This window comes from Pichia membranifaciens (genome assembly GCF_001661235.1).
Source record: "Pichia membranifaciens NRRL Y-2026 unplaced genomic scaffold PICMEscaffold_2, whole genome shotgun sequence".
Taxonomy (NCBI): domain Eukaryota; kingdom Fungi; phylum Ascomycota; class Pichiomycetes; order Pichiales; family Pichiaceae; genus Pichia; species Pichia membranifaciens.
In genome coordinates, this window is record NW_017566983.1 from 824737 (window position 1) to 850276 (window position 25540).

Here is a 25540-nt window from a genome sequence, read left to right on the forward strand (position 1 = left end):
ACTCGCTTCCTCGCCTTGTCCCCTTCTCTTTCTTTCCCTTATTCCTCCTGTCGGTTCTGTTGTTGTTTGTTGCCTTCGCCGTCCCTTCGCCCCCTTCCTTTCCTTTCCTCTCTGCAACTCTTTTGGACCAGGGCCTCGTTCTTGTTCTTCTAAGTATCCGCTCGCCGCCCCTTCTATCTCTGCGTCAGCCCTCGACGAGGCAAAGGTATAGCGCCATCCACTTCTTCCATCTAACCTTACTTCAACGAGCATGTCGGATGAAGAATCACATACCGTCACTTCGATCGATGACGATTACAAGCCCGAACTAGGGTCCTCCGCCACCACCTCAGCAAATGCCAATAGCGATTCTAATACCGTTGATGCTAATGGTGACGATGACGACCTAAACCCTGAATCTGTTTCCCAAACGCAGCCTCCCGCTCCCCCTTCTTCTACTACTCCTACCCCTACCCCTACTTCTATCTCTGCTTCTACTTCTGCCTCCGCGTCTTCATCGACTTCAACGGAAGGTCCACCTTCGAACCCTCTCCAAGGTATTCTATCTACCTCCAACTCCTCCAAGCCTACAGCTGATAATGCTGCATCCAAGCACTCACCACCTCTCACACGTGTGAAAAACGTAAAATTTGCCGATCATGCAATCGAGATCATCGATTCTAGCAATAACGTGTTCAACGACAGTAACGACGACAACAGTGAAAATGAAGCTGGCAACAATCACAATGACGATGGTGACTCCGGTGCCAACGTTGCGTCGAAGTCCACAACAAAAGACGATGCTGAAAATGATGAAGACTATGGCGCAATCCAAGTAGTCGATGACAACGAGGATAATAATTATGATCCTAAAGCATCAAATCTTCCTCCTAAACCTACCACTGCCAATATAGATCGCACAACCCCTATAGATGAATCCAGATATTCGAATATAAATGTTCCTCTATTCAATGAGATAGTCCAATTTTTCATCACTAGTCCTCTCTTCAATGATCCTCAGTTTGACTCTCTATCTTCAGCAGAGAAGGAGACCACAGTATTGGAAGCCTATGAAGCCTCAACCGGTAGGAAGATAAATCCGGATGAAGTGAATATCAATTTCAGGGCAACAACGTCCTATAACAAGATCAATATGAAACCAAGTGATGATCGCCAGCTATTGGTGCCAATAAACCCTTACTGTCGTCGTCCAGATCTAACTCTGGGAATGGACACCGATGAAAAGTATCAGTTTGATGAGTTCAAAAGAGACGCTGAAAAGCACTCAAAAGAGTTTGAGTGCTTGAATTTCCCTCCAGGTTCAAGGCTGTTTGTTGGAAACTTAGCCGTTAACTCTTTGAAAATCTCAGATGTTTGGAGAGTCTTCAAAAGATATGGTGCTGTTAAAGCTGTGAATATGAAACAAGGTTACGGATTTGTTCAGTTCATCGACGCAGATTCTTGTCAAAAGGCTATCCACGGTGAGGAGCACGTTCCCTTGCACAATCGCTTAATGCATCTCCAAGTGTCTAAGACTCATGAGAAACATACCGAAAATAGATCAAAGGAAACAAGTGAAAGAGAAAGAGAAAGAGTAAGAGGTAGAGAAAGAGAGAGGTCGCCAAAAAGATCTACTAATGAACGTCAAAGGTCTCCTCATAGATCTTCCAGAACCGCAAGTCAAAATAAGAAAGTTCGGGTCATTATTTCTCTGGAGTCTGAAGCAAGTTTTAATCATTTATTGGTGAATAGCTTGAATGAGGTGGGCTTGGAATGCAGCATCAAGCATGTCGATTCTACCGCAGAAGAAGTTCCTCAAGAAACAATTTCGGAATCTGCTTATGCTGGAGTTGCCGCTGCTATTGTTACAAGTAAGATGGAGCTAGTAAATTTATTTTTGTTCCAAAGAGATACTAATGATGGTGCAATAAAATTCGATGAGTACGAAAATATTTCCATGGAAAGCGCCATAAACTTCATCGCCAATCAAAGTAAAAAGGATAAAGTTTTTGATATCAATAATAGTAACAGCAGTAATGCAAGAGGTAATACAAACAACTACCGTCCTGAACAAAACATGAACTCGAATGATAGAAGAAGGAATCAAGGTAGAGACAACAACAACAACAACAACTCTAGGGGCGACAGAAACCGTAATGATAGACGAAGAAATAATCATAACAGGGATAACAGGGATAACAGGGACAGCAGAGACAACAGAGAGAGATATGTTGCTCGTAATCAAAACTATCCCAATAACATATACAACAATGGAAATGAAAACAACAACAGCAACAACAACAACATTGACAACAGTGGTAATCCTAGCTATCCAAGTTACTCTCCAAGACAGCAGAATGAGCAAAAGCATTTGCCGCCGCAAGTTCCTGGCATGGGTACAAACTACACCCCAAACCAAATGTATCAACAGATTCCCACCCCTAATCCTCAGCAGTACTACGGCTATAACGGTCAACCTCCACCCCTGCAGCAGCAGCAGCAGCAGCCACACTATCCGAACAACAACCAAAATGCCGTGGCTTCGCAGTTGATGAGCCAACTATCATCGCTTGACGAAGGATCGCTAAAGGCCATGCTAAGCTTAGTAAATCAGCAGCAGCAACAACAGCAGCAGCGCACTGCGCTGTCACCACACATGCCAATGGGGAACGTAATGTATCCCTCACAACCGGCCAGCATGTCTATGCCACCACATATTCCATCTGGTCCTGCCGCTACTGCAGGCGTGGGCGGCCTATTAGCTCAACTACAAAACATGGTTCCGGGAACCAACGTGAACAACATGGCTCCTGTGGCTGTCAACAACCCAAACAGTTTCCCAGCCAACCGCCACCTTCCTAACAGCAACCAACAGCAACCAAGTGGAAACAGGGAAAGTCAACAACAAAATGGCGGCGAAGACGCAAGTAGATTATTCGAGACACTAGCCCGTCTCAAGAATAACATGTAGAACAATCCTGCCTCCTTTTGTATTTTTCCCCTCCCCTCTCCCTTTTGATTCGTTTAATTGTCTGTATCTTGTAATTCTAACATGTTCTGTCATTCGACAGACGCTCCCTTGTGTCTGTGCAGAACCCCTCTTTTCTCCCCATTCTTTCAGCCCCTCTTCTTACTCTCTCCGTTTATCTCTAGCGGCTCCTCGGCTTTGGTTTTTCCGTAGAGCGAGTGGAGAAACGGTTTTCTTTCCTCTTTGTTTATTTCCCCCTCACGCATCTCCCAACGTCGTGTTTACTCCACAGTTGATCCGCGTCTCGCACGCTGGAAGGTTAATCCGCCTCGGTCAGCTGCGCTGCTCTCGTTTGGCGATTGCCCCTCCAATCGGCAACAACAAACGCCAGGGATGGACGGCGGACCCGTGCTGGGTGTGTACTTGTGGGGCCGACTTTTTGCAAGTTGTGTTTTTTGAACAAACACGTCGTCAGCGGTGGTGTCTGTAATCTTATACAGGGGGGATCACACAACACATACCATTGTCTTGCCTAGCAAAGATGTCCTTACTTGATGCGTATGAGAAGACCAAGCAGGAGCTCACCGTTACTCCAGAGAAACTCACTGAAATCACCAACCATTTCGTAAGTGAGTTGAACAAAGGTCTCTCCAAGACGGGAGGGAACATTCCAATGATCCCAGGATGGGTCATGGACTATCCTACTGGCCAGGAGACGGGGGACTACTTAGCCATCGATTTGGGGGGCACTAATTTGCGTGTTGTCAAAGTATCCCTTTTGGGGGATTCTAAGTTCACCTACGAGGCTGAAAAATACCCTATACCTGTGCCAATGAGAACCGGTAAGTCTGAGGACCTCTGGAACTTCATTGCAGACTCATTGGACACGTTTGTCAAGAAACACTACGGCTCCAGAGGCTCGTCGATGGCAAAGCTCCCTCTTGGGTTCACTTTTTCTTACCCTGCGTCCCAAGACGCTATCAACGAGGGTGTGTTGCAAAGATGGACAAAAGGTTTTGACATCGACGGAGTCGAAGGTGAAAACGTCGTTCCACTGTTACAGGATGCAATCAACGTCAGAAATACCCCGGTTGAGGTTGTCTCGTTGATCAACGACACCACCGGTACCTTAGTTGCATCCAAATACTGTGATCCGGAAACAATCATGGGTTTGATTTTTGGAACGGGCTGTAACGGTGCGTACTACGATGTTTGTAACGATATTCCAAAACTTGAGGGCAGACTGCCAGACGACCTGTTGAAGGAAAACTCTCCCATGGCAATCAACTGTGAATATGGTGCCTTTGACAACGAATGGGCAGTTCTACCAAGAACCAAGTACGATATCCAGATTGACCAGGAATCCCCACGTCCTGGCCAACAGTACTATGAAAAGATGATTGCAGGTTATTATTTGGGTGAGGTTTTGAGATTGATCTTGTTGGATTACTACTCTCAGGATTTGATCTTCAAGGACCAGAACATCAAACCGTTGCAAGTTCCATTTGCCATGGATACTTCGTTTCCATCCAGAATTGAGCAGCACAGCGCAACATTTGTTGAAGGCCTATTTTTAGACTCGTTCAACATCAAAACTACAGAGGAAGAAAGAAATATCATCCACGACCTTTGTCTTTTGATTGGTACACGCTCAGCCCGTTTGTCTGTTTGTGGTATTGCTGCCATCTGTAAGAAGAGAAACTACAAAGCTGGGCACTGTGCAAGTGATGGTTCTGTTTTCAACATGTACCCTCACTTCAAAGAGCGTGCGCATGAAGCTTTGAACGACATCTTCCAGTGGAACTGCGATCCAAAAGATTACCCAATCACTTTAATCCATGCAGAGGATGGTTCTGGTGTCGGTGCTGCTGTTATCGCATGTCTTACCGAAAAGAGACTGTTGGCCAACAAGAGTGTCGGAACCATAGAGAGCAAGTTGTAGTCATCTCACCTGTATATTATTCCGTACCCTCTTTATACATATATTAATGCAAGCATTATGCATTCTCAGCTACAAGGAGATCCAGCTTAAGAGTGGAATCGGGCTGGTGCCGTTGTTAGCAAAGAGTACTTGTTGGAAACAGCTGTCAAACATTCATCTACCTAACTATTCCCAAAGTGTAATAAAATTTCAGCGGTATGTAGACTTTTTCCCCATCATATTCAAACATGGCTTATGTAATAGGGTCTGGGTTTCCAGCACGGGGCATGAATTGAATCTTTGTTGATCTCATGTTTACAAGAAAGAATGATTGAATAAAGGCCGTAAGTTGTCATTGGAGAAGGGAGACGTCTATTTCTGATATATTGAGTCTTTTTTGTGGCTACTGTGACAATATCTCAAAAGAATAAAACAATGAATATTTCAGATCAGTCGGCGGCAGTGCTCAAACCATTGATTATTTACTGTCTAGAACATGATATGTTAGACACCGCCGAATTCACTGCCGAAAGACTACTTGCACAGGAGAGCCGATCAGCCTACTCGTTGAATGAAGTAGTGAATGCCAAGTCGGGTGCTGTTTTCAGTGGGACTAATGGGAATGGGGCGGCTGGGGATGTTGGAGTTGGCGCCAGTAGTATCAACAACAAACTTAACAACAATGCCATAGGCACCCCAACGCCTCATTCAATTCACAACAGCAGTTTGCGTATTGATTCAGATGCAATTGGTAAAGACATAGATTTTGAAGGCACTAAGCATGCTCCAAACAGGAAATCTTCACTTGCAGGTTTGACCACTGGGGTGAGCACTTCAAAGCTAGATGCTATCCACTTATACGCGTGTGTTCTATTCCGCCGAAACCGATTCAAGGCAGCTTACAATGTAACCTCAGAGTATTGCACTCTTCATATCGGTTGCTCATATATGTTTGCCAAAGCCTGCAAAGAGCTACAACGTGAAAATGAGGGAATACGAGCCCTACTACGAACCATGAACCTGTGGGAATCAAGAGTGGACGGTTTGAACAAGAAAAGCAATAGCAATATCATTATAAATGGAAATAATTATTTGATTCCAGATTCTGTTGCATGCTATATGCTTTTGGCTAAGCTATATTGTGCGGTTGGTGATATCCCTAGGGCAAGCATGCATTATTCACAAATCTTAAAGTTAAATCCTTTCATTTTCGAAGCCTTTGAAGAATTAGCTCGTCTTGGTGTGCATGTGAGAGTTGATGCAATTTACAAAAATAAGGATTACTCTCCCTCGGGCACTTTATTTCACTCGGATTATGGAACACGTTTGGATGAACCAATATTAGAAGCGGAAATGGAGCAAGATCTAGATCTCAACGATGATACAGAACTCAGTGAAGTTGGTGCCAACGAAGAACCAAGTGAAAAATATGATGATGGGCACACTGGCACTAGACGAGGCAAACTGTTTCCATCAGGAGAATATGCAGATAAGTCAAGGGAACGTGGAAGCAAAAATATCATTTTTAAGACTCCCAAAGGCAAACCCAAACCCTCGAGTATACCCACCAGTAGTCCAGAGTCAACATTTATCACTCCTGTTACCAAGAGCTATAGTAAAGTACAGGCATACAATAAGTCAATACCAAGTAAAAGCTTACCAGGTGCAAAAAGTTCAAGCTCTACTTTAAATAGTTCAATACCTCGGAAGGGTCCTTCAATTACCTCAAGATTGCTTCATAATCCAACTAGTAGTGGTACTGTTGTTGCTTCAACTAATTCAGATGATGACATCAATTTCCTTAAAAAAGATACCACTGCTGGCTCCAAAAGGGATATGCTTAGCGCGTTTGGTATAGTCAATGGAAACAATGATGTATTCACTAGCAGCTCAGTCAATAAAAATAGTGGATACAAATATGTGAGAAATAACAGTTTAAATGGTGGTCTCAATGGAATAGGAAATTCGTCCACGTTATTTGATGAGCATGATGTGATGAGAAATTTGAGCAATGAATATTTATTATCAGTCTATTATAAGCTTGCTAAGGGATACTTGGCATCAACCACGTATGACTGCTTCAAAGCTATAAGAATTTTCGATTCACTACCGGAAAATGAACGAAATACGCCATGGGTTCTATCGAAATTAGGCCGGCTGCATTTTGAGATTGTCAATTACGAAGAAGCAGAAAACTATTTTGAAAAACTTCGTAAAATAGATAGAACCAGACTGGATGATATGGAGTATTACTCTACACTGTTATGGCATTTACATAAAGAAGTCGAGTTGAGTTATTTGGCTCATGAGCTCTTTGAAGTTGATCCTAATTCTGCAATCTCATGGATAAGCATAGGTAATCTTTTCAGTTTTAGAAAAGAGCCTGAAGATGCTGTAAGGTGTTTCAGCAAAGCCATCGAATGTCAATCTACATGTGCATACGCTTATACATTGCAAGGCCATGAATATCTTGCTACAGATGCGTTTGAAAATGCTCTGAGCAGTTTCAGACATGCAATAGTACTGGACAAAAGGCATTATAATGCATTTTATGGTATAGGTATGGTATACCTGAAACTTGGAGATTTTCGAAAAGCGGAGTTTCATTTTCGAAAAGCAGTTGAGATCAACCCTGTCAATGTGATTTTGATTTGTTGCGTAGGCATGGTTCTGGAAAAGTTGGGGAGGAAAGAAGAGAGTTTGAAACAGTACGAGTTTGCCACCAAACTGCAGCCGTTATCGATGTTGGCACTATTCAAAAAGGCTCAGGTACTATTCAGTCTGAAGCAATACGATGACGCTTTGAAAGATTTTGAAAAGCTCGAGAACCTGGCGCCTGATGAAGCCAGTGTCCATTTCCTTCTAGGAAAATTATACAAGCATTACGGTCGCAAGCATGAAGCTATCAAACAATTTACTATCGCATTGAATTTGGATCCTAAAGGCTCGCATTTGATTAAAGAAGCCATGGAAAACTTGAATGACGATATGGTTGAATGATGACAACTTAATCTTGCTGATGATCGATAATAATAAGTTTATTATGATGGATGATACATCCTCTTTTTTTATTTGTCTGTTTCAGTTATAAGACTCTAAATTCATATATATATATATACAAGAAGATGGCAGGAATCAGTAACCTTTTCTGACTGCATCTTTGACGACTTCGAATAATTTTGCGATACCAGATTCAAAGACTCTCTTACGATTGGCGACTCTCTTTGCCAAACGTCTCTTGTTTGGCTTTGTGTAGAAGCGCTGATCATATGAAACCTCCCTCAATCTGTTTGATCTCACCAGGGAATCAAATTGGTAAACAGCCCTGTCCAAGTCTCTGTTGACAACCGACACTGAACGTCCTGCTAGCTTGTCGGAAAGTATGAATCTGGTTGCATAGTCGTACGGATCAGGTTCGGTGCTCGAAAGAGGTGCAAACGAACGTTTGGAGAAAAAGCTCGAGCTGTAGTCGGTAGAAGGTGATCCCAGAGCTTCGGAAATGATGTTGTTTGTCTTCGTTTGTGATGGGTTCTGGCCGGATTTGACTGAGCTGACCATTTTCACGGTTGTAGCAGTGTTTGAGAGGGTGCTGTTACCTCTGGCCGCAAATCTGGCTGCCTGAACAGCCGGGTAAACACTTCTGGTGAACATATCTGCTATCTTCTCAGTGGTTTCTGGTGCCTCTTGTCGTTAAGCCGCCTGATGTGTGAGCCCGATACAAGACAAGCTTTATCCTACTGTCGATGTACACTGTTTTTCCCCATCGTTGGCGGGTAAGCTGAAATTTCGTGAGGAAACGAGGGAGGAAATGAGGGAAGAAAAAAGAGTGGCACTTTTTTTGTGCATGGTCATATTCCTTAACTGCGAAGAAGTATCGGAGAATGATGGTTATGGTCTCTTTGGGAGGAGAAATATTTTAAACGGCACGCAATGCTACAACAGACCAAAGACGGAGAAGCTGAAGCTGCTAATGCGGCAACAGTTGAACAAGTTGCGAAGCAGGTTGGAGATTTGACTACTCAAGATGACCCGGAAACAGACACTGCGGTTGACAGCGGTGACAAGAAAAAGAAGAAAAGAAAGAAGAAGAAGAAGCCAGCACAGGTTTTTGAAAAGGCTATTGCCAACGAGTATAGAGGCATTTATCCACCAGGTGAGTTCCAGGACTATAACTTGAAGCGTACCACCAACGAAGAAGTGCGTGCCGATGCCAACCTCGAAGAGGCAGAGAAATCATGGAACAAGTTCCGTAAAGGTGCCGAGATCCATAGAAGAGCACGTAAACACGCCCAGGAGAACATCAAGCCGGGTATGACTATGACTGAGATTGCAGACTTGATTGAGAACCAAATCAGGGATATGGCGGGCACCAACGACACTTTGAAAGGTGGGATTGGTTTCCCAACGGGTCTATCGCTTAACCATTGCGCCGCCCATTATACCCCTAATGCCGGAGACAAGGTTGTGCTTCAGTATGACGATGTTATGAAGGTTGATATCGGTGTTCATGTCGATGGGTACATTGTTGATTGTGCTTTCACTCACACCTTTAATCCAAAATATGATGGGTTGTTAAACGCGGTCAAGGAAGCCACCAACACTGGTATCCGTACAGCAGGTATTGATGTGAGATTGACTGACATTGGAGAAGCCGTTGAAGAAGTCATGGAGTCTCATGAGGTCGAGATTGACGGTAAGACCTACCCTGTTAAGTGTATCAGAAACTTGAACGGACACAACATCTTGAACCGTCGTATCCATGGTGGTAAGAGCATCCCTATAGTTAAGAACGGGGATCCAACCAAGTTGGAGGAAAACGAAACCATTGCTATCGAGACTTTTGGTTCCACAGGTAAAGGCTATGTTGTCCAGAGTGGTGAATGTTCACACTACATGAAGAATACCGAACCACCTGCTAACGCCTCTGTGAGATTAGACCGTGCAAGAAAGTTGCTAGATACTATCGATAAGAACTTCGGCACTTTGCCATTCTGTAGACGTTATTTGGACCGGATTGGTGAGGAGAAGTACTTACTTGCATTGAACCAGTTAGTAAGGGAAGGTTTGGTTACCGAACATCCTCCGTTGGTCGATGTGAAGGGTTGTTACACAGCACAATTCGAACACACCGTTTTGTTGCAACCTACTAGAAAAGAAGTTGTTTCCAGAGGTGATGATTATTAGTGGCGAAGCGGCGCCTTTTGATTGATCTAGTTTGGGAAAATGGTTATTAGTGGTTATTAAGTAACATTTTATAAAGAGAAATAAACTCAAATATACATTTATCATAGTTCGTCTTTGCTCAGATACTCTTCTATTTTCGTAAAAGCAATTGTGCTAGCTGTGGTGATGGAAGTGGTGCCATCAGGTATTGTTGTTGATATTGTTGCAGCTAAAGTTAACAGGGTTGAAGAGAAGATTGAGGTAGCATTCAACGGCTGTGATTTGCCGTACGAGGTGCTCCAAAAGAGCAGCTTTATTGGTGACATCATCAACCATAAAAGTAGAAGCACAGGTCTCTTGAAGATTCGTCGCCACAGAATCCAGCAGCATACAGATATGAAGAAGTATAGAGAGCGATAGATCATTTGCCTCTCGCTTTTGCTTGCCTTGTTGATCGACTTGACCAAGGTGTTGGTCTTATTTAGAACACTGCCAAAAAATGCATAGCTGTCTGCCAAGCTCGAAAGCGTCGATGTCGAAATTTCCAGCTCATTGAGGTTGATTTCTCCTGCTAGAAGAGTGGACTTCATCAAGTTATTCACATTCTGTAACTTGTCCGTGAGCATGTTGTTTTGCTGAAGTAATCTTTCCTGTGCAGATAGCTCTTCCAGCTGATCGTCATCAATGGAGCTGTATGCGTTAGTTCTTCTTGCAGCAGAAGAAATAAAAGGATCTGCATCTTGCGACAAAGTAGCTTTTGTCAGATTCCCGTCATCTCTCTTATCTCCGTTGAGAATGCGGAGCTCAGCTTCGTCGAATGATCGCAGATATTGAGACTCCAGGTACTTGCTCTTCTCATCTACTTTTTTCCAGCGATACATTGCACGGACATCTCTGTAACGTTCCTTCAGCTTGTATACCGAGAACTGTACTTGCTGTTTCGCCTTGTTGGGAGGGAGAGACGGAACGATAGTCGATTCCAACAGCGATAGATCGATTTCGATTTTTGTGTATATTTCACCGATGGTATCATCATATAACGACTGCTGGCCTTCGTCTGTCGTGTACACGTACTGCACCACGAAAGCGTACGCCTTTCTCAGTGAAACATTCAAGCTGTCAAGCTGCTGTATTTGGGTACTCATGCTGTACCCCAGTAATGTTTTCGCTGCTTCTCTGGGGCAATTCTTCTTATTTGAGTGAATTCATGTCTGATCTGATGGTCTCGTTTTCTTCCCTCCTCAGAGGACGCGCCTTGGGTTGAGAAAGGGCCCAGAAGAAGGGAAGCTGTTCAGGAGGGTGGCAAACTGTGTTGAGCAGAGGGCGGGGACAAAAGAAGGCTACAAGTAAGCGAACACTATTGATAGAGCTAAAGAGCATGGCCATTACCACAGACGACATAGAGACAAAAGAGGTGCCTAACTTCAGGCTTTCGGAAACGGTGTTCCTTGCGCAACACCAGCAAGAGCACCCGGGAAATGAGAAGCTCATTGGGGAGATTCTAGAAACGATCCGCAAGGACAGCATGGGGCCATATTACCATTACCTCTACTATGAACTCAAGCTTCCGGGCTTTGAGTGGGACCAGTCACTTTACGACTCGCTTGTAGCAGAAAGCTCCAAGCATATCGCAGAGATTACGGCTGAGATTGAGAAGCTTGATAAAGAAGACGAGTCTGAGATGGATATCTTGAAGAAATGGACCGAGTTGGGCGAGTACTATGCGACAATTGGAGACAAGACCAAGGCAGAGAGCACGTTGCTCAAGACAATTGAGCTTGCGCCAAGTACAGGGTCGAAGATCGACTTGTACTTGATGATATCCAGAGTCGGGTTCTTCTACAATGATGCCGTTTTTGTGAAGACATATCTTGACAAGTCGAATGCGCTAATTGAAAAAGGCGGTGACTGGGAAAGAAGAAACAGATACAAGACCTACAACGGGATTTACTTGATGTCTATCCGGAACTTTGCTGAAGCATCCAAGTTGCTCAACGACTCGTTGTCCACCTTCACATCTACAGAATTGACTACGTACCAGGACGTTGCCAAATATGCGCTAGTTTGTGGCGCAATCATTTTTGAAAGACCGGACCTGAAACACAAATTGATTGAAAACCCCGAAATTTTGGCCATAAACTCAACCACTGACGAGTTGCTTCCTATTTACAATTTAATTAAATCGATCTACTTGACCGAGTACGAAAAATTTTTCCCTGCTCTGCTTGAAACCAACGACAAGGTTTTGCTCACAAACAAGTACCTCTATGCACATGCAAACTACTACTTGCGAGAAATTCGCTGTCGTGCTTACTCGCAGTTGCTGGAGAGTTACAGGTCGCTTTCTTTGAAGTCAATGGCGGCATCGTTTGGCGTTAGTGTTGAGTTTTTGGATAATGATCTCTGCAAGTTCATAACTAGCAAGAAGCTCAACTGTGTCATTGACCGTGTCGGAGGAATCGTGCAAACGAGCCGTTCCGACAGCAAGAATGCGCAGTACCACACTTTAATCAAGACGGGAGATGCCTTGTTGACCAAGTTACAGAAATACGGTGCAGCAGTGCGTATGAGTGGAGCAGAAAAGGTATAGTTAATTGTTTGTAAGTTTAAGACGTCAACCGAGAAATACTCCTTATATATAGAGCAAGATATGGGCGGTTGGTTGATGCCGAATCAGTTGCAGTACTGTTAACTAATACTATATAAAAATTGTTTTCAAAAGACAGAGAAAAGCTTGCCACAGCCAGACCCAAGGAGGGCAGAAGTGCAAGAGATAGACACTGGGTAGGAAGAAAATGTAGTGAGAACGAAATGGTGGCGCAAAAGTGTTGGGAAGTGAGGTACGGCAGACAGCCAGTCGTTGCTTCAAACCGGAGCTCCGTCTAAAATGGCCTCGGCCTTTGCGTTTGCAACACTGGTGTCCTCTGTATCATCGACGACCTTGGTTTCCGCATCGACAACAGGCAAGATATATGCTGGGTGTTCAGGGTCTTCCTCGACATTAAGAGGTGCCTTTTCGGCGTTGTCAGGAACGACAATCACCTTTGGAGAATCAGATTTGTCCTTCTGATTGTCGAGCTCAGCATTTGCAGCACTGTTGCCGCTGTTCTTTTTGTTATAGAGGTTTTTGATCGGGTTGAGGACTTTCTTACGTTGCGTTGCTGGCGTCATGCCGAGTGTGGCCACCATGGCCAACACTATGCAGACAAAGATAAAAAACTTTTTCGTGGAACCCTTGAGCATATTGTGAAGACGTCTCTTTGTGTTGAGTTTGATTAAAATTGCTTATGAAGCAGTAACAGTAACAGCAGCAGATGCATTAGAAAGTGCAGAGGCAGAACAACAAGAAGCCACTCTTCCCGATCGCAGCTGTCCTGTCCGGCCGGCCCCCTGAACGCATTGTGATGTTTCTTCCTGCTATTTTGCGAAATCGCCGGCGCGTCGAAAAACAGAGCCTTCGGTCACGTGCAGACATGAATCGGGTACTTTTTACAGTTAAGGGTACATACGGTAGAGTTACAGATGAGAGGAGAGAATGGGTTGCCAGACGTGGACGGAGTTGTCGTAGCTGCAAGAAGCCAGCACACCCGGCTCGGAAGGACACCATACTACGTCCGAGACAGAGAGAAGGTGACCGCCGTGGGTGAAGACCGGACTCTGTTGCTGCCAAACCACAGCCGTTGCGTCGACAGAAGAGGTGGCGAAGGTGTTGCGCAGGTGGGGCGAGAACCTGCTGGAGGTAATTGGACCCGTGTGGGCTGTCTGATGTGCCTCGTGTGGGAGCTGGTGTGGACTGCGAAGGTCGAGGAAGCGGACCGCGCCGCTCGCCGTGCCCGAAATGAGGTTAAACGTCTGGAAGGGATCGACGTCGACGGTGTTGAGGGCGTCGGTACCGTCTGCGAGAATGAGGGGTGGGAATTCGATGCTGGGACTTTGTGAGGTGCTTCGCACGTCCCAGAGCTTGCAGGAGCCATCTTCGCCGGCAGAAACCAACAGCGAGTCGTGATCGGGCACCCAGCGGACCTCGTTGACCCCGTAGTTGTGTGCCGGCACGCTGTGGTGCGGCGTTGTTAGAGTGCAGGTGGAAAACCTGAACTTAGAGTCGAGGGTGGAGAACTTCTGTCTGGGCGGAGCCTTGAACTGGTCGTCGAGGTTCCAGACGGCGATCGAGCCGTCGTTGGACGCGGTCGCCAGCGTGTAGGGCTTCTGCACGTTCCAGTCGAGCGTCCACGTCTCGGAGGTGTGGTACTGGAGGAGGATGTCGGAGGTCTCGACCGCGGCGGCGCACGAGGCGGGGTCGCTCCGGTGGAAGTCGGAGTCGTTGTAGTTGTTGGGCTTGCGGGTCCTGTCGAAGATGCGCACGGCGCCGGAGTCGGACGCCGTGGCAAGGAGGTCTGGGTTGTGCGGGCAGTGTTTGACGCGGTGGACGTCGCCCAGGTGCGGGATGCGCTGGAGCAGGCCCAGCGAGTTGTTCACCTTCGTCCGCTGCGTCGCCAGCGGGCCGCCGTCGGGTGTCTCCGTGGCACCCTCGGTCTCCCTCTTCTGCGGGGACGGGCCGCCCGCGTCAGCACACGCCGCCGTTTCCGCCCCCGTGCTGCTCGGGACCTCGGTGAGCTCCCGGGTGTTGTCGAGCCGTGGCGTCGGCAGCGAGTACGTGAACTCGCCTGTCGCCGGCGAGTAGTCGTAGTTCTGCAGCGTGGTGCACGGCGCCGCGTGCAGGTCCACGAGGTTCAGCGCTGTGAACAGCACCGACTCCAGCGGGTTGGCGCCTGCGGAGAACGTCGCCAGCACAAGCCGGTGCCCTGTGTACGTCGTGTCGCCCTTCTGCGGCGCCGTCGTGTCCGGCAGCCAGTCCAGCGTCAGCGACGGCCACAGCAGCGACGACGTCTGCAGCTGCCGGTACAGCAGCGGCGTGTTCTTCTTCCACACAGCGTATCTCTCCTGCGGCAGCACTTCTGGCTCTGCCATCTCCGTTCTGTTCTCGTCCTGCCTTGTCTTGCCTTTGCCTTCTTCCTCCACCCCTCTTCTTCTTCTTCTTCTTCTTCTTCTTCTTCCCCACGCACGAGCCTCCCCGACACGTCGTCTCCCTCTTGTGCCCCGTCTGCATCGGGAAACGCCAAAACCACCAGAGCCGCCTCCCGTTGCCCCGCGCTCCGCCGATCGGCCCAAATGCCCCGTGTCCGGGCGTTGCAGCGTCGCGCCGCCCCGTGCGCGTAACCGCGGCGCTGGTGCAGATCCCCGGGCCGGGCCCCCGTCCCCCAACGGGGCCAGGCCGAGAGCACAACAACAACAGCGATGACAACAAATGCAGAGCCAGGCGTCAGGAGACGAGGTTGTGTGCCTTGCGACCGGGGTGTGGTTCGGAGGTGGTTGCTTGGTGTTTGTGTGCAATTCGTTACGGCCTGCGTTTTCCGTTCCACGCCTAGCATCAGCTTCGGACCCTGCTAGAACTAGATCCATTTACGTTCGCCGTTCCACCCCCACCCACGCCCCAGAAACGACCCGACAATGTCCAAACACTTGAAGTCCCAATCAACCTTTGCGTTCGAAAACACCTCGTCGAACGTTGCGGCCTCCCAGATGAGAAATGCACTGAACGCGCTAGTGGACTCTCTCCCTGCGGAGCTGAACAGCCAGGAGAAGCTGCGGTTTGAGAACGAGATGGACTCGTTTTTCGCCTTGTTCAGAAGATACCTGGCGGACAAGGCCACGTCGTCCAAGACGTTGGACTGGGACAAGATCTCGTCGCCCACCAACGGGAAGGTCGAGTCGTACGCGTCGTTGAACGACGACAGCTCCAACAAGAACTTCGACAAGTTGGCGGTGTTGAAGTTGAACGGAGGCTTGGGCACCTCGATGGGCTGTGTCGGCCCCAAGTCGGTGATCGAGGTGAGAGAGGGCCAGTCCTTCCTCGACTTGTCGGTCAGACAGATCGAGTTTCTCAACAAGACGTTCGACACAGACGTTCCGCTCTTGTTGATGAACTCCTTCAACACCGACAGAGACACGGAGTTGATCGTCAAGAAGTACCAATCCCACAGAATCAGAATCAAGACGTTCAACCAGTCGAGATATCCAAGAATCTTCAAAGACAACCTCTTGCCCGTGCCTAAGCACTTCGACGACCAGTTGGACGCGTGGTACCCACCGGGCCATGGTGACTTGTTCGAGAGTCTTGTCTCCTCCGGCGTGTTGGACTCCCTCTTGAAAGAGGGCAAGGAGATCTTGTTTGTCTCCAACGGTGACAACTTGGGTGCCACCGTCGACTCCAAGATCTTGAATCACATGATCGAAACCGGTTCGGAGTGCATCATGGAATTGACCGACAAAACTAGAGCAGACGTCAAGGGTGGTACCTTGATCGACTACGACGGTCAGATCAGACTTTTGGAAATCGCCCAAGTTCCAAAGGACCACGTCGAGGAATTCAAGTCAATCAAGAAGTTTAAGAACTTCAACACTAACAACTTGTGGATCGACTTGAGAGCCATCAAGAGATTGGTCGAGTCCAACTCCCTACACATGGAAATCATTCCAAACCAGAAGTCAATCACCATTGGTAACTCTGAGATCAACGTCATACAATTGGAAACTGCTGTCGGTGCAGCAATCAGATACTTCAACAACGCCCACGGTGTCGTTGTCCCAAGGTCAAGATTCTTACCTGTGAAAACCTGTTCAGACCTACTGCTTGTCAAATCCGATCTTTTCAACTTACAGCACGGCACCTTAGTCATGAACCCGGCAAGATTCGGTGGTGCTCCATTGATCAAATTGGGCTCTCATTTCAAGAAAGTCTCTAACTTCCAACAGAGAATTTCCCATATGCCTAAAATCGTTGAACTCGATCATTTGACCGTTACAGGTAACGTCTTTCTTGGTAAAGGCGTCCAATTGAAAGGCACAGTGATCATCGTTTGTTCCGATGGCCAAAGAATCGATATTCCAAACGGTTCCATTCTTGAAAACGTCGTTATCACCGGTAATCTCCAAATCTTGGAACACTGATAACAGTTCCTGTCTTTGTTCGCAGCGTTTTATATATAGGTAAAGAGCCATATATGTATGTACCTACATTGCTTAATGTATACATATATATATAAACACATATTCATATATTTATGTATCGATACACTAGTGGTTGTATCTTCTATACATCTTCGTCCATCATTGTTTTTTTCCTTGTCTTCCATTTGCATTTGCATTTGCCTACTCATTCAACAAGTGTAACAATTCTAATAACAAATTCGTCATGAACTATTTTCTCTGCCACTCTATCCTCGTGCACCAGAAAACTCCAACGCACGCATCTCTTTACCGAGCTTCCGCTTTCTCTTCCTCTCGATAGACTTCGTTTGTTGTTTACTGTTCATGTGTTCAAACCTATCCACAAGCAGAACCTTCCGCTTCTCGGCCCTAGTGAGAAATTTCCCGTTATTGTCGTTCTTATGCTCTCTTAAATACACCTTCAGTGCTTCCTTCTCCCTGTCCTTCTTCTTCAATGCTTCAAGTTTACTACGGGTACTCTGTAGCTTGTATTTGATATCTGCGACTTCAGACTCGTCCATTCGGCTCAACAGCTTTTTGTTCTTGAGGATCTTCTCCATCTCAGCAATCTCCTTCTCCCGGTATCCGTCAAGGAAAGAGTACTGTTTACGCACAACTTCGTAGTCAACAGACTTACCTAATGCCGTGTCGAATCTGACGTCTCTGTTCCCAAACAGCCCAGAATCTCCGTCACCATCTCGATCACGCACAACAAGACCGGGAATTTCACGCACAACAGAAACAGGTCGGCGGTTGATACGTGTCTCCTTCGGAGCATGCTTACTCTTCTTTTTCGTTTCATTCTGTTGTCCTCGTCCTTTCTTTCCGTGCTCGGCATCTTCGGCAGAAAAAAAGTCATCCTCTTCAGAGTCTTGTTCCCATCCTCTCTGTCCTGACCCTTCTTCTTCTGGTCCTGAATCAGACTCCATATCCTTCACAGGTGCCCTCTTGTGTGAAACTTTGCTTGGCACATTACGTTGCTTTTGTCCGTATTTGTTTGATGGTCTGCCCCCTCTATTGCCTGAGTATTGTGGTCTCTTCGACACAAAACTTCCTCTTGTACTGCTCCCACGCATTTTTTAGCTAGTATTTATATCTTTTGAAGTTCCTTGATACTATTATTCTCTTCAGATTCAGTATTAAAGCAATGAAAATAGATTTTCAGCATTAGAATAATGATGAACCAGAGATAAAAAAAAAATATCAAATTTTCATGGCGAGCTAAATTATTTCTACTCCCATCTTCGCTATCGTGTTGTCCCGTTTCTAATTTTTAAATGCTTTTACTATTAAACGGCCGAAAAAGGCTTTATAAATACTTATACGTAGTATGCGAAACTATTCAACAAAAGCAGAGGCTCAAACCTTTAATGAATAATACTTGTATAACCCACGGACAGATAAATCGTTGCCAAAATCCTCATCTTGTAACGGATAATCTATGTCCTCACAACAGTTTATTTTAACACTGGCTAAACCGAGCCAGTCAACTTTTTTAACTTTGTTTAACAGCAAGTCACCGCTGTTGATATCCCACTCCACCAATCTGCCTCCAGCCTGCTCAGTCTCATAATTATCGATTAGGATGCTCTCTTCTACTGACTTAACCTTGTGAATCCAACATCTTCTTGATGTGCCTTTATTGTTATAAGCTCTCCAGTATTCTTCGCTGTAATCGCCGGATTCATCGATCCTGCTGAAAGTAAGGAGGTGCGATAGTTTGTCACTCAACACTGGTTTGATTTCAATCGCTTGTACAAAATCAAGTTCCGTGATAAGATTCTTTAATTTCTCGAAACTCCAAACACTTGAAGAAACGTCTAAAAATTTCAAATTTTTTAACGAATTCAACTCCTTGATGATTTCCAAATCATGCGCATCTGAAAAATTCAGATTAACGTCCGAAATATTCAAGCTTTCTAACTCTTTGAAGCTTTCAGTAATTTTTCTGACGTGCTCACCGTTCAAATTTGCAAAACCGTTCAAATTCAAGTACCTCAAAGCAGGTGCACCAGCTGCTATAATGTCTAGAATGCTGTTGAGTTTTTCATTTGTTAGAACGTCACTGGAAAAACATTGTTGAATATTGAGCCAACGTAGCTGGAACTTTTCACTGTAATCGTCGTTGTCCTTGTCATCTCTTTCATATTCGAAGTCGTCCTCATTGCTTCCACAAATCGCAGGATGCTTCAAAAATCTCATGAACTCCGTGAAAGTACCGAGGTGGGAGCATTTGCGTAGCGAAAGATGTGTCAACCTAATTTTTTTGTTCAAAAACTGGTTCAAGGTCTTCAAGGTAACCTGGGTGTGGGATAAATCGAGTCTTTTCAAATTTGGAATGAATGGGAGAATTTTGCTATATGTTGTGGTTGGTAGATGCAAGCATTCATGGAATGATAATTTTTCTAGTTTCAAATTTTCGTTGTTGATCGTAAGTTTGTCGAAATACGAGATAAGGTTTTCATTGGAACAACCACAGAAATCTAACGATTTCAAATTCTTCAGATCGTTGAAAATAAAGTCCAAAACTTCAAAACTGATGTCGCTGTCAATACTTTCGTTGAGAAGTAAAGTCTTCAAGTTCATGGAGCAGAGTTGCAAGCACTTCAAAAGGGTCACGCTTGTCAAGTTCGGAATCTTGAAGATGGATTCGACGGATTTACCTAAACCAACTGCTGTGAATTCTTGGAAATCCAGGTACTCAACATAATAACCAAGTTCGTTTGATTTGAGCAAGTTGAGCAAAAACTTGTGGAAGCTAAAGGATCTGATGAAGCTACAGTATTTGTACTGGTACTGCAGGCAAAAAAAGTAAAACCCACTATTAACTAGCATCAAGTTGCTCAAGTTGGAGTACCTCCCTCTAGTGACATTTGAGGCGCTGCTGGAAACCGCTGTCTTGAGCATTTTCCTGCTGCTGGCGCTATTTTCGTAATCTTCGTATGTAATACCATGAGCCACATAATTATCAGTAGTTACATGCGGCGAATCGAGGTAGTATGCGTAGCCGATGATCTTCTCAGTGATCTCAGGCGAGAAGGGAAAGAGCTTTGCTAGTACTGCTATCTCATCGGTGTTGCCGACAAGAATGTCGCTGTTTAGGATCTGGTTGCTTGTGCTGTTGCTATTGTTAGGGTTGCCTGTGTTGAAAGTGCTCAGCGATGTGTAAGAGATCGTTGCCATTAAATCGTTTGTGCTGAAGATATTTTTGTAGTCCGAGATAACAGAAACAAGAAGAAAGAAGTAACAGAAAAAACACCAGAAAAAGGAAGGAATGAAAACAAAGGTCAAAGAAGGCAAAGGGAAGGGAAAAGGAAAACCGAGAAACCAGGAGAAAAAAAAGTCGAAAACATGAGGTGCCACAGAAAACGCAATTGTCACAGCATTACCGACAACGTTAAGTGTCAAACGGGAAAGCGCCTCCTGTGGTTAATAGCAGCCGCTGAATCATCTCCATCGCAGACTTTTTTTCTCCGCCTCGCGCCTGCCGAACTCCACAATGACCGGGGAGTGGGGCGCCGGACCGGAAGAGAAACTAAGTCCGGGAGATAGCGGGGCAAACCATTCGGCGCGCCGGGTCATGTGCGGCTATATTACGTAAGTGTGTTGGGGTTGGGCCAAGAGGAGGAACCGAGGGGAACGTTAGTTCGTCTACGCAGAGTTGCTTGAGCTTGAGTAGGCTTGCTAATAGGTTGTAATCAGTTCGTTTGAGGACCTCGAGACAAAGGAGAAGAGTTACTGTAAAATTTTCAAACCTTTTTGTGTAAAAAAGAAAAGATTTTAAGAAGGAACCTATGGGAGCTCGTAAAACTTTTTTTGAACTTGGATACATGTGAAGTTTTGAAAGAAAATTTGAAGCATGCTTTGAAAGGCTTTTACATCATGTGCTTCAAATGATTTTTCCTTTTTCCATACTCGGGCCACCAGGGCATCAATTTTACTCGTAAAAGGGTTAATGGTCTAGTGGTATGATTCCTGCTTTGGGAGCAGGAGGCCCTGGGTTCAATTCCCAGTTGACCCCTTTATTTTTTATTTTTTCTACCTTTCTTTTTCCGTCTTAGAGTTGGGTTAGCCAACAAGAGTACAAATTAATGATCGACTCATTTACTCCTAAACAAAAAGAGAAAAAGAGAGTAGCACATCGATGAAAGCTTTATTTTTCAGCCTCCCCACCTCTCCGAATGTTTTGGCTGCGTAGCGTAAAGATTATCCAGCGTAGTATTCCGTAGCATTATTTTTCCCCTTAATAGAAAGACAGAACTTCCACAGCATTAACTCGCCCGAAAAAAGACGAAATAAGGCACAATGGCGTGGTCTCATTACCTATCTATCCACCCTGCCTCCAGCCCAGCGCTGCTCTGATCCGTCAAACTCGACGTGTCAGGTCGGCGGAGTCCCAGTGATGGGGCGAAGAGCGGAAAGAGGAGAGGGAGGCAGCGGGTGCTCTCACCTTCCGGATTCGGCATGAGGGTCCGCCATATCTGGCGTGCACGGAGTTTCCGAGAAAAGGGCGCCCGCTGGAGCGCTCCCGCTTGCGGATGTTCTTTCCCAATGCGGCAGCAGGACACTGATAAGCTTATTCGACTGGCCCATCCCCAGCACCCTGCTCTCCAACAGGACCACACACTCTCTACAGGATATAAATAAAGCAGTTTCTTTTCACTCTTGTCAGACTTTCTTCACACTCTTTAACTCATTTTTTTTATTCTATCCTAGCTTTCTTTTTAGTATCCCACAACAATCCTCCATTAACCAAACACACAACTGAAAATGGAAAGATTATCTCAAATTGCAAGACAGGCAACAGCCTCAGTTGCTCCTCTCGCAAGACCAGCTCACCCACTTGATCCTTTATCCACTACTGAAATCAAGGCTACCACCGCCATTATTAAGGAATATTTCGCCGGCCGGAATATTTCGTTCAACACTGTTACCCTCAAGGAACCTTCTAAACGTTCTTACCTTGAATGGAAGGAACAAAATGGTCCATTCCCTCCAAGAATTGCTTACTACGTCATCTTGGAAGAAGGTGTCCCAGGTATTAAGGATGGTTTAGTTGACTTGGTCAACTTGCAGGTTCTCTCTGTTCAACCATTGGCCAGCAAGCAACCAATCTTGACTGTTGAAGATTTGGTTGGTACTGAAGAGATCATTAGAAAGGACCCTGCTGTCATTGAGCAATGTGCTATTGTTGGTATCCCAGCTAATGAAATGCACAAAGTTTACTGTGACCCTTGGACCATCGGTTACGATGAAAGATGGGGTTCTGCCAAGAGATTGCAACAAGCCTTGGTTTACTACAGACACGATGAAGATGACTCCCAATACTCTCATCCTTTAGACTTCTGTCCAATTGTCGACACCGAAGAAAAAAAGGTTATCTACATTGATATCCCAAACAGAAGAAGAAAGGTTTCCAAGGCACCAAATGCCAACTTCTATCCTAAAGATATTGTTGCTAAGTATGGTTCCATGAGAGACGACTTGACTCCAATTAATGTTACCCAACCAAAGGGTGTTTCCTTCAAGATGGACGGTAACTTGATGAGCTGGAACAACTTCAACTTCCACATCGGTTTCAATTACAGAGAAGGTATTGTCTTATCCGACATCCACTACAACGATCACGGTAAGAACAGACCAATCTTTCACAGAATCTCTCTTTCTGAGATGATTGTTCCTTACGGTTCTCCAGACTTCCCACATCAAAGAAAGCACGCTTTGGACATTGGTGAATATGGTGCTGGTTACATGACTAACCCATTATCCTTGGGTTGTGATTGTAAAGGTGTTATTCACTACCTGGATGCTCACTTTGCTGACAGAGCTGGTGACCCAATCACCATTAAGCATGCTGTCTGTATTCATGAAGAAGACGATGGTCTGCTTTTCAAGCACTCTGATTTCAGAGATGCGTTTGCTACTTCCATTGTCACCAGAAGTACCAGATTGATTATCTCCCAGATCTTCACTGCTGCTAACTACGAATACTGTATCTACTGGAACTTCTTGCAAGATGGTGCTATCCGTCTAGATGTCAAGCTTACTGGTATATTGAACACTTACATCCTTGACGATGAATCTGGAGAAGGTGCTGGTAAATGGGGTTGCAGAGTCTATCCAAACACCAACGCTCACAACCATCAACATTTGTTTGCTCTTAGAATTCATCCAAGAATTGATGGTGACGGAAACTCCGCTTCCGTTGTTGATGGTTCTGCATCTGAACACCCACTTGGTTCACCAGAAAACATGTATGGTAACGGTTTCTACGCTAAATCCAAGACTTTCAAAACTGTCGAAGACTCTTTGACTCAATATGAAAACGGAAGATCCTGGGATATCTTCAATCCAAACCTCAAGAACGAATACTCTGGTAAGCCACCATCTTACAAGTTGGTATCATTCCAATGCCCACCTTTATGGGCTAAGCCAGGTTCTCTTGTTTACAAGAGAGCTCCATGGGCACATAACACTGTTCAAGTTGTGAAGTATGAAGAAGACAGACTATATCCTTCTGGCGATCACGTTCCTCAATGGTCTGGAGAAGGTAACATCGGTATGAAGAAATGGATCGGTGATGGTTCTGACAACATTGAAAATACCGATATCTTATTCTACCACACCTTTGGTATCTCCCATTTCCCAGCTCCAGAAGATTTCCCATTGATGCCTGCTGAACCAATCACATTGATGTTGAGACCACGGCACTTCTTCACGGAGAACCCTGCTTTGGATGTTCCTCCTTCTCATGCTATGACTACAAGCCAAGCAAAAATTGCAGGCAACACTGAAATTTCAAGTTTGACTGACAAGTCTTCCAGATACGCATTCCAAGATACATCATCTTTGGGCTGTTGTACCAGATTTACCAAAGAAAAATGATTTTTTCTTTCGTTTCTTCATATCCTTCATCCACTTTTATATTTTCCGTACATAATATTTTTTTCAGTTTTATAATTTTTTAGATCCTAATTTAAACAACTGATCTTTTTCCTTTCTACACACACCTATATATGTAGCTAGATAAATACGTCAGACTATAACGATACCCAAGAGGCTCAAATACCGTTTCCCACCATCTCGTCAAACTGACTGAACAACTGCTCCATTTGGTCTGCGGCCAGAGCATCATCATTCATCTCGTTTTCGTTTTTTGAGTTACCCGAACCACCTCCGTCTACCGCCATATTCTGCATCAGATTACCCATCTCGTCATCTTGTAAGAAGTCGAGATTCAAATCTGCCAGATCGGAGTCTTGGCCAAAATTAAAATATTCGTTTGCTCCCGAGTTTGCATTCGTTGAGGTTGCATTTGTGCTGGTGTTCAAATTAGCATTTTGATTAGTATTTGCATTATTGTTCGTGTTCAGATTTGTGCTTAAATTTAGGTTTGCCATTCCACTTGCATTGGCATTTGTGTTGCTGCTTTGGGAATTGTGGCTCGTTCTGTTCGTATTCATCCCGCTCTTAACCCCTTGCAAGTTGCCCTTATCACTGCTGCCCATAGACATCGGGTCGTTGAAATCAAAGTTCATCATGTCGGCACCTGTGCCGTCGAAGTTGAAGTTGTCCAAGTCTAGGTCCAGCATCATATCATCCCCATCGTTTCCGCCATTGCTGTTACCCCCACTGGTGCGACCGTTGGTATTAGTAGTAGATGCAGGTGTAGATCCCATGTTGAACAGGTCTATGTTATTGTTGCTACTGCTGTTATGGCCGTTGCTGTCCACCTGTGTTAGACCATTCTCGCCATTCAACTGAGCAGACTGCTTTTGTGCATTTTCCTTAGCAAACCTTTCTTTCTTCTCCATGTCCTCTTTCTCCTTTATAAGTCTAAGCCTTTCCTCCTCCAGCCGCTGCTGCTCACGCTTGGCCTTTATCACCTTCTCCTTCTGATTCTTAGTCTTCATGCTGTTCAATATGTACACGCAGTTGCTGAGATCCATGCCGTAGTCGTTCAACACCTGGTTAAACGTGTCATAGTCCTTTGCAAGCTGCTCTGTCAGCGGCGCAGTGAGCGAATCGTTATTATTTGGTATTGTCACCTTTGTCGCTGTGTTCGAAAACCTGTATGTCAATGTATCCAAAACATTTGCGGAAGTTATAAAGATGTTGTCGGCAGCGCTCTCCAACAAGTTGTTCATAATCAGTTGTAGTCAGTATTTAGCACTTGCTATAGTTTTGACAGCAACAGCACACCTGCCATTCTTCTGTCCTCTCTTTTCAATCCTCTTCTTTATCATTCTGATTGATGTCGCCATATTGAAATTACCAGAAACGGAAGCCCCACAATCTTGAGCCGATCGCCGCAGCACATGTTCCGTGTACACAGGTGTAGCGCGCCCGGGTGCCGGTTGTTTGCCCAATCAGTGCGTTTCTCGCACTTGACGGCGAGACAGAGTGTGAGGGAGGAGAGACAGAGTGTGGGTGAGGTGGTGAAGACGGTGCTGTAAGGAAGA

At 45.4% G+C, this 25540-nt stretch overlaps 13 protein-coding genes and 1 non-coding gene across 14 annotated transcripts; 8 read left to right on the forward strand and 6 right to left on the reverse strand.

The window, feature by feature from the left end:
• The first annotated feature begins 128 nt into the window (after positions 1 to 128).
• Positions 129 to 3235, forward strand: PICMEDRAFT_15352 (hypothetical protein). The gene has a single exon (XM_019160785.1). The coding sequence runs from the start codon at positions 251 to 253 to the stop codon at positions 2948 to 2950; it is 2700 nt and encodes an 899-aa protein (XP_019018513.1). The 5' UTR covers positions 129 to 250; the 3' UTR covers positions 2951 to 3235.
• PICMEDRAFT_15353 (hypothetical protein) lies at positions 3235 to 5212 on the forward strand. The gene has a single exon (XM_019160786.1). The coding sequence runs from the start codon at positions 3489 to 3491 to the stop codon at positions 4887 to 4889; it is 1401 nt and encodes a 466-aa protein (XP_019018514.1). The 5' UTR covers positions 3235 to 3488; the 3' UTR covers positions 4890 to 5212.
• A 604-nt stretch (positions 5213 to 5816) lies between these two features.
• PICMEDRAFT_67048 (hypothetical protein) lies at positions 5817 to 7868 on the forward strand (the record flags this gene model as incomplete). Its single annotated transcript, XM_019163496.1, has 3 exons — positions 5817 to 6624; positions 6652 to 6743; positions 6855 to 7868. 3 exons carry the CDS (start codon positions 5817 to 5819, stop codon positions 7866 to 7868), a joined length of 1914 nt encoding a protein of 637 aa, XP_019018515.1.
• A 37-nt stretch (positions 7869 to 7905) lies between these two features.
• Positions 7906 to 8627, reverse strand: PICMEDRAFT_15354 (hypothetical protein). The gene has a single exon (XM_019160787.1). It carries the CDS (start codon positions 8517 to 8519, stop codon positions 8004 to 8006), a length of 516 nt encoding a protein of 171 aa, XP_019018516.1. The 5' UTR covers positions 8520 to 8627; the 3' UTR covers positions 7906 to 8003.
• A 133-nt stretch (positions 8628 to 8760) lies between these two features.
• Positions 8761 to 10180, forward strand: PICMEDRAFT_15355 (hypothetical protein). Its single transcript, XM_019160788.1, has one exon. It carries the CDS (start codon positions 8799 to 8801, stop codon positions 10050 to 10052), a length of 1254 nt encoding a protein of 417 aa, XP_019018517.1. The 5' UTR covers positions 8761 to 8798; the 3' UTR covers positions 10053 to 10180.
• On the reverse strand, positions 10154 to 11176 carry PICMEDRAFT_71477 (hypothetical protein; the record flags this gene model as incomplete). The annotated part of the gene is made up of 1 exon (XM_019163935.1): positions 10154 to 11176. The coding sequence occupies one exon, from the start codon at positions 11174 to 11176 to the stop codon at positions 10154 to 10156; it is 1023 nt and encodes a 340-aa protein (XP_019018518.1).
• Positions 11177 to 11409: 233 nt separating this feature from the next.
• PICMEDRAFT_71478 (hypothetical protein) lies at positions 11410 to 12621 on the forward strand (the record flags this gene model as incomplete). Its single annotated transcript, XM_019163936.1, has 1 exon — positions 11410 to 12621. The coding sequence occupies one exon, from the start codon at positions 11410 to 11412 to the stop codon at positions 12619 to 12621; it is 1212 nt and encodes a 403-aa protein (XP_019018519.1).
• Positions 12622 to 12896: 275 nt separating this feature from the next.
• PICMEDRAFT_71479 (hypothetical protein) lies at positions 12897 to 14999 on the reverse strand (the record flags this gene model as incomplete). The annotated part of the gene is made up of 3 exons (XM_019163937.1): positions 12897 to 13287; positions 13762 to 14516; positions 14637 to 14999. The coding sequence occupies 3 exons, from the start codon at positions 14997 to 14999 to the stop codon at positions 12897 to 12899; spliced, it is 1509 nt and encodes a 502-aa protein (XP_019018520.1).
• A 540-nt stretch (positions 15000 to 15539) lies between these two features.
• PICMEDRAFT_10404 (hypothetical protein) lies at positions 15540 to 17039 on the forward strand (the record flags this gene model as incomplete). Its single annotated transcript, XM_019159664.1, has 1 exon — positions 15540 to 17039. The coding sequence occupies one exon, from the start codon at positions 15540 to 15542 to the stop codon at positions 17037 to 17039; it is 1500 nt and encodes a 499-aa protein (XP_019018521.1).
• Positions 17040 to 17311: 272 nt separating this feature from the next.
• PICMEDRAFT_26316 (hypothetical protein) lies at positions 17312 to 17986 on the reverse strand (the record flags this gene model as incomplete). Its single annotated transcript, XM_019162442.1, has 1 exon — positions 17312 to 17986. A coding segment is annotated over one exon (675 nt), but the record flags the coding sequence as incomplete, so codon positions are not given.
• A 349-nt stretch (positions 17987 to 18335) lies between these two features.
• Positions 18336 to 20400, reverse strand: PICMEDRAFT_15358 (hypothetical protein). The gene has a single exon (XM_019160789.1). It carries the CDS (start codon positions 20259 to 20261, stop codon positions 18438 to 18440), a length of 1824 nt encoding a protein of 607 aa, XP_019018523.1. The 5' UTR covers positions 20262 to 20400; the 3' UTR covers positions 18336 to 18437.
• A 627-nt stretch (positions 20401 to 21027) lies between these two features.
• PICMEDRAFT_t39 lies at positions 21028 to 21099 on the forward strand. The gene has a single exon. It is a non-coding gene; the product is annotated as a tRNA-Pro (tRNA).
• Positions 21100 to 21772: 673 nt separating this feature from the next.
• PICMEDRAFT_15359 (hypothetical protein) lies at positions 21773 to 24236 on the forward strand. The gene has a single exon (XM_019160790.1). It carries the CDS (start codon positions 21849 to 21851, stop codon positions 23961 to 23963), a length of 2115 nt encoding a protein of 704 aa, XP_019018524.1. The 5' UTR covers positions 21773 to 21848; the 3' UTR covers positions 23964 to 24236.
• Positions 24056 to 25273, reverse strand: PICMEDRAFT_15361 (hypothetical protein). The gene has a single exon (XM_019160791.1). The coding sequence runs from the start codon at positions 25223 to 25225 to the stop codon at positions 24140 to 24142; it is 1086 nt and encodes a 361-aa protein (XP_019018525.1). The 5' UTR covers positions 25226 to 25273; the 3' UTR covers positions 24056 to 24139.
• Positions 25274 to 25540: the final 267 nt, after the last annotated feature.

Excerpts from the sequence above, each read along its gene's own strand:
- PICMEDRAFT_15352 (XM_019160785.1), top strand. The coding sequence starts at position 251 with ATGTCGGATGAAGAATCACATACCGTCACTTCGATCGATGACGATTAC.
- PICMEDRAFT_15353 (XM_019160786.1), top strand. The coding sequence starts at position 3,489 with ATGTCCTTACTTGATGCGTATGAGAAGACCAAGCAGGAGCTCACCGTT.
- PICMEDRAFT_15354 (XM_019160787.1), bottom strand. The coding sequence starts at position 8,519 with ATGTTCACCAGAAGTGTTTACCCGGCTGTTCAGGCAGCCAGATTTGCG.
- PICMEDRAFT_15355 (XM_019160788.1), top strand. The coding sequence starts at position 8,799 with ATGCTACAACAGACCAAAGACGGAGAAGCTGAAGCTGCTAATGCGGCA.
- PICMEDRAFT_15358 (XM_019160789.1), bottom strand. The coding sequence starts at position 20,261 with ATGGCAACGATCTCTTACACATCGCTGAGCACTTTCAACACAGGCAAC.
- PICMEDRAFT_15359 (XM_019160790.1), top strand. The coding sequence starts at position 21,849 with ATGGAAAGATTATCTCAAATTGCAAGACAGGCAACAGCCTCAGTTGCT.
- PICMEDRAFT_15361 (XM_019160791.1), bottom strand. The coding sequence starts at position 25,225 with ATGAACAACTTGTTGGAGAGCGCTGCCGACAACATCTTTATAACTTCC.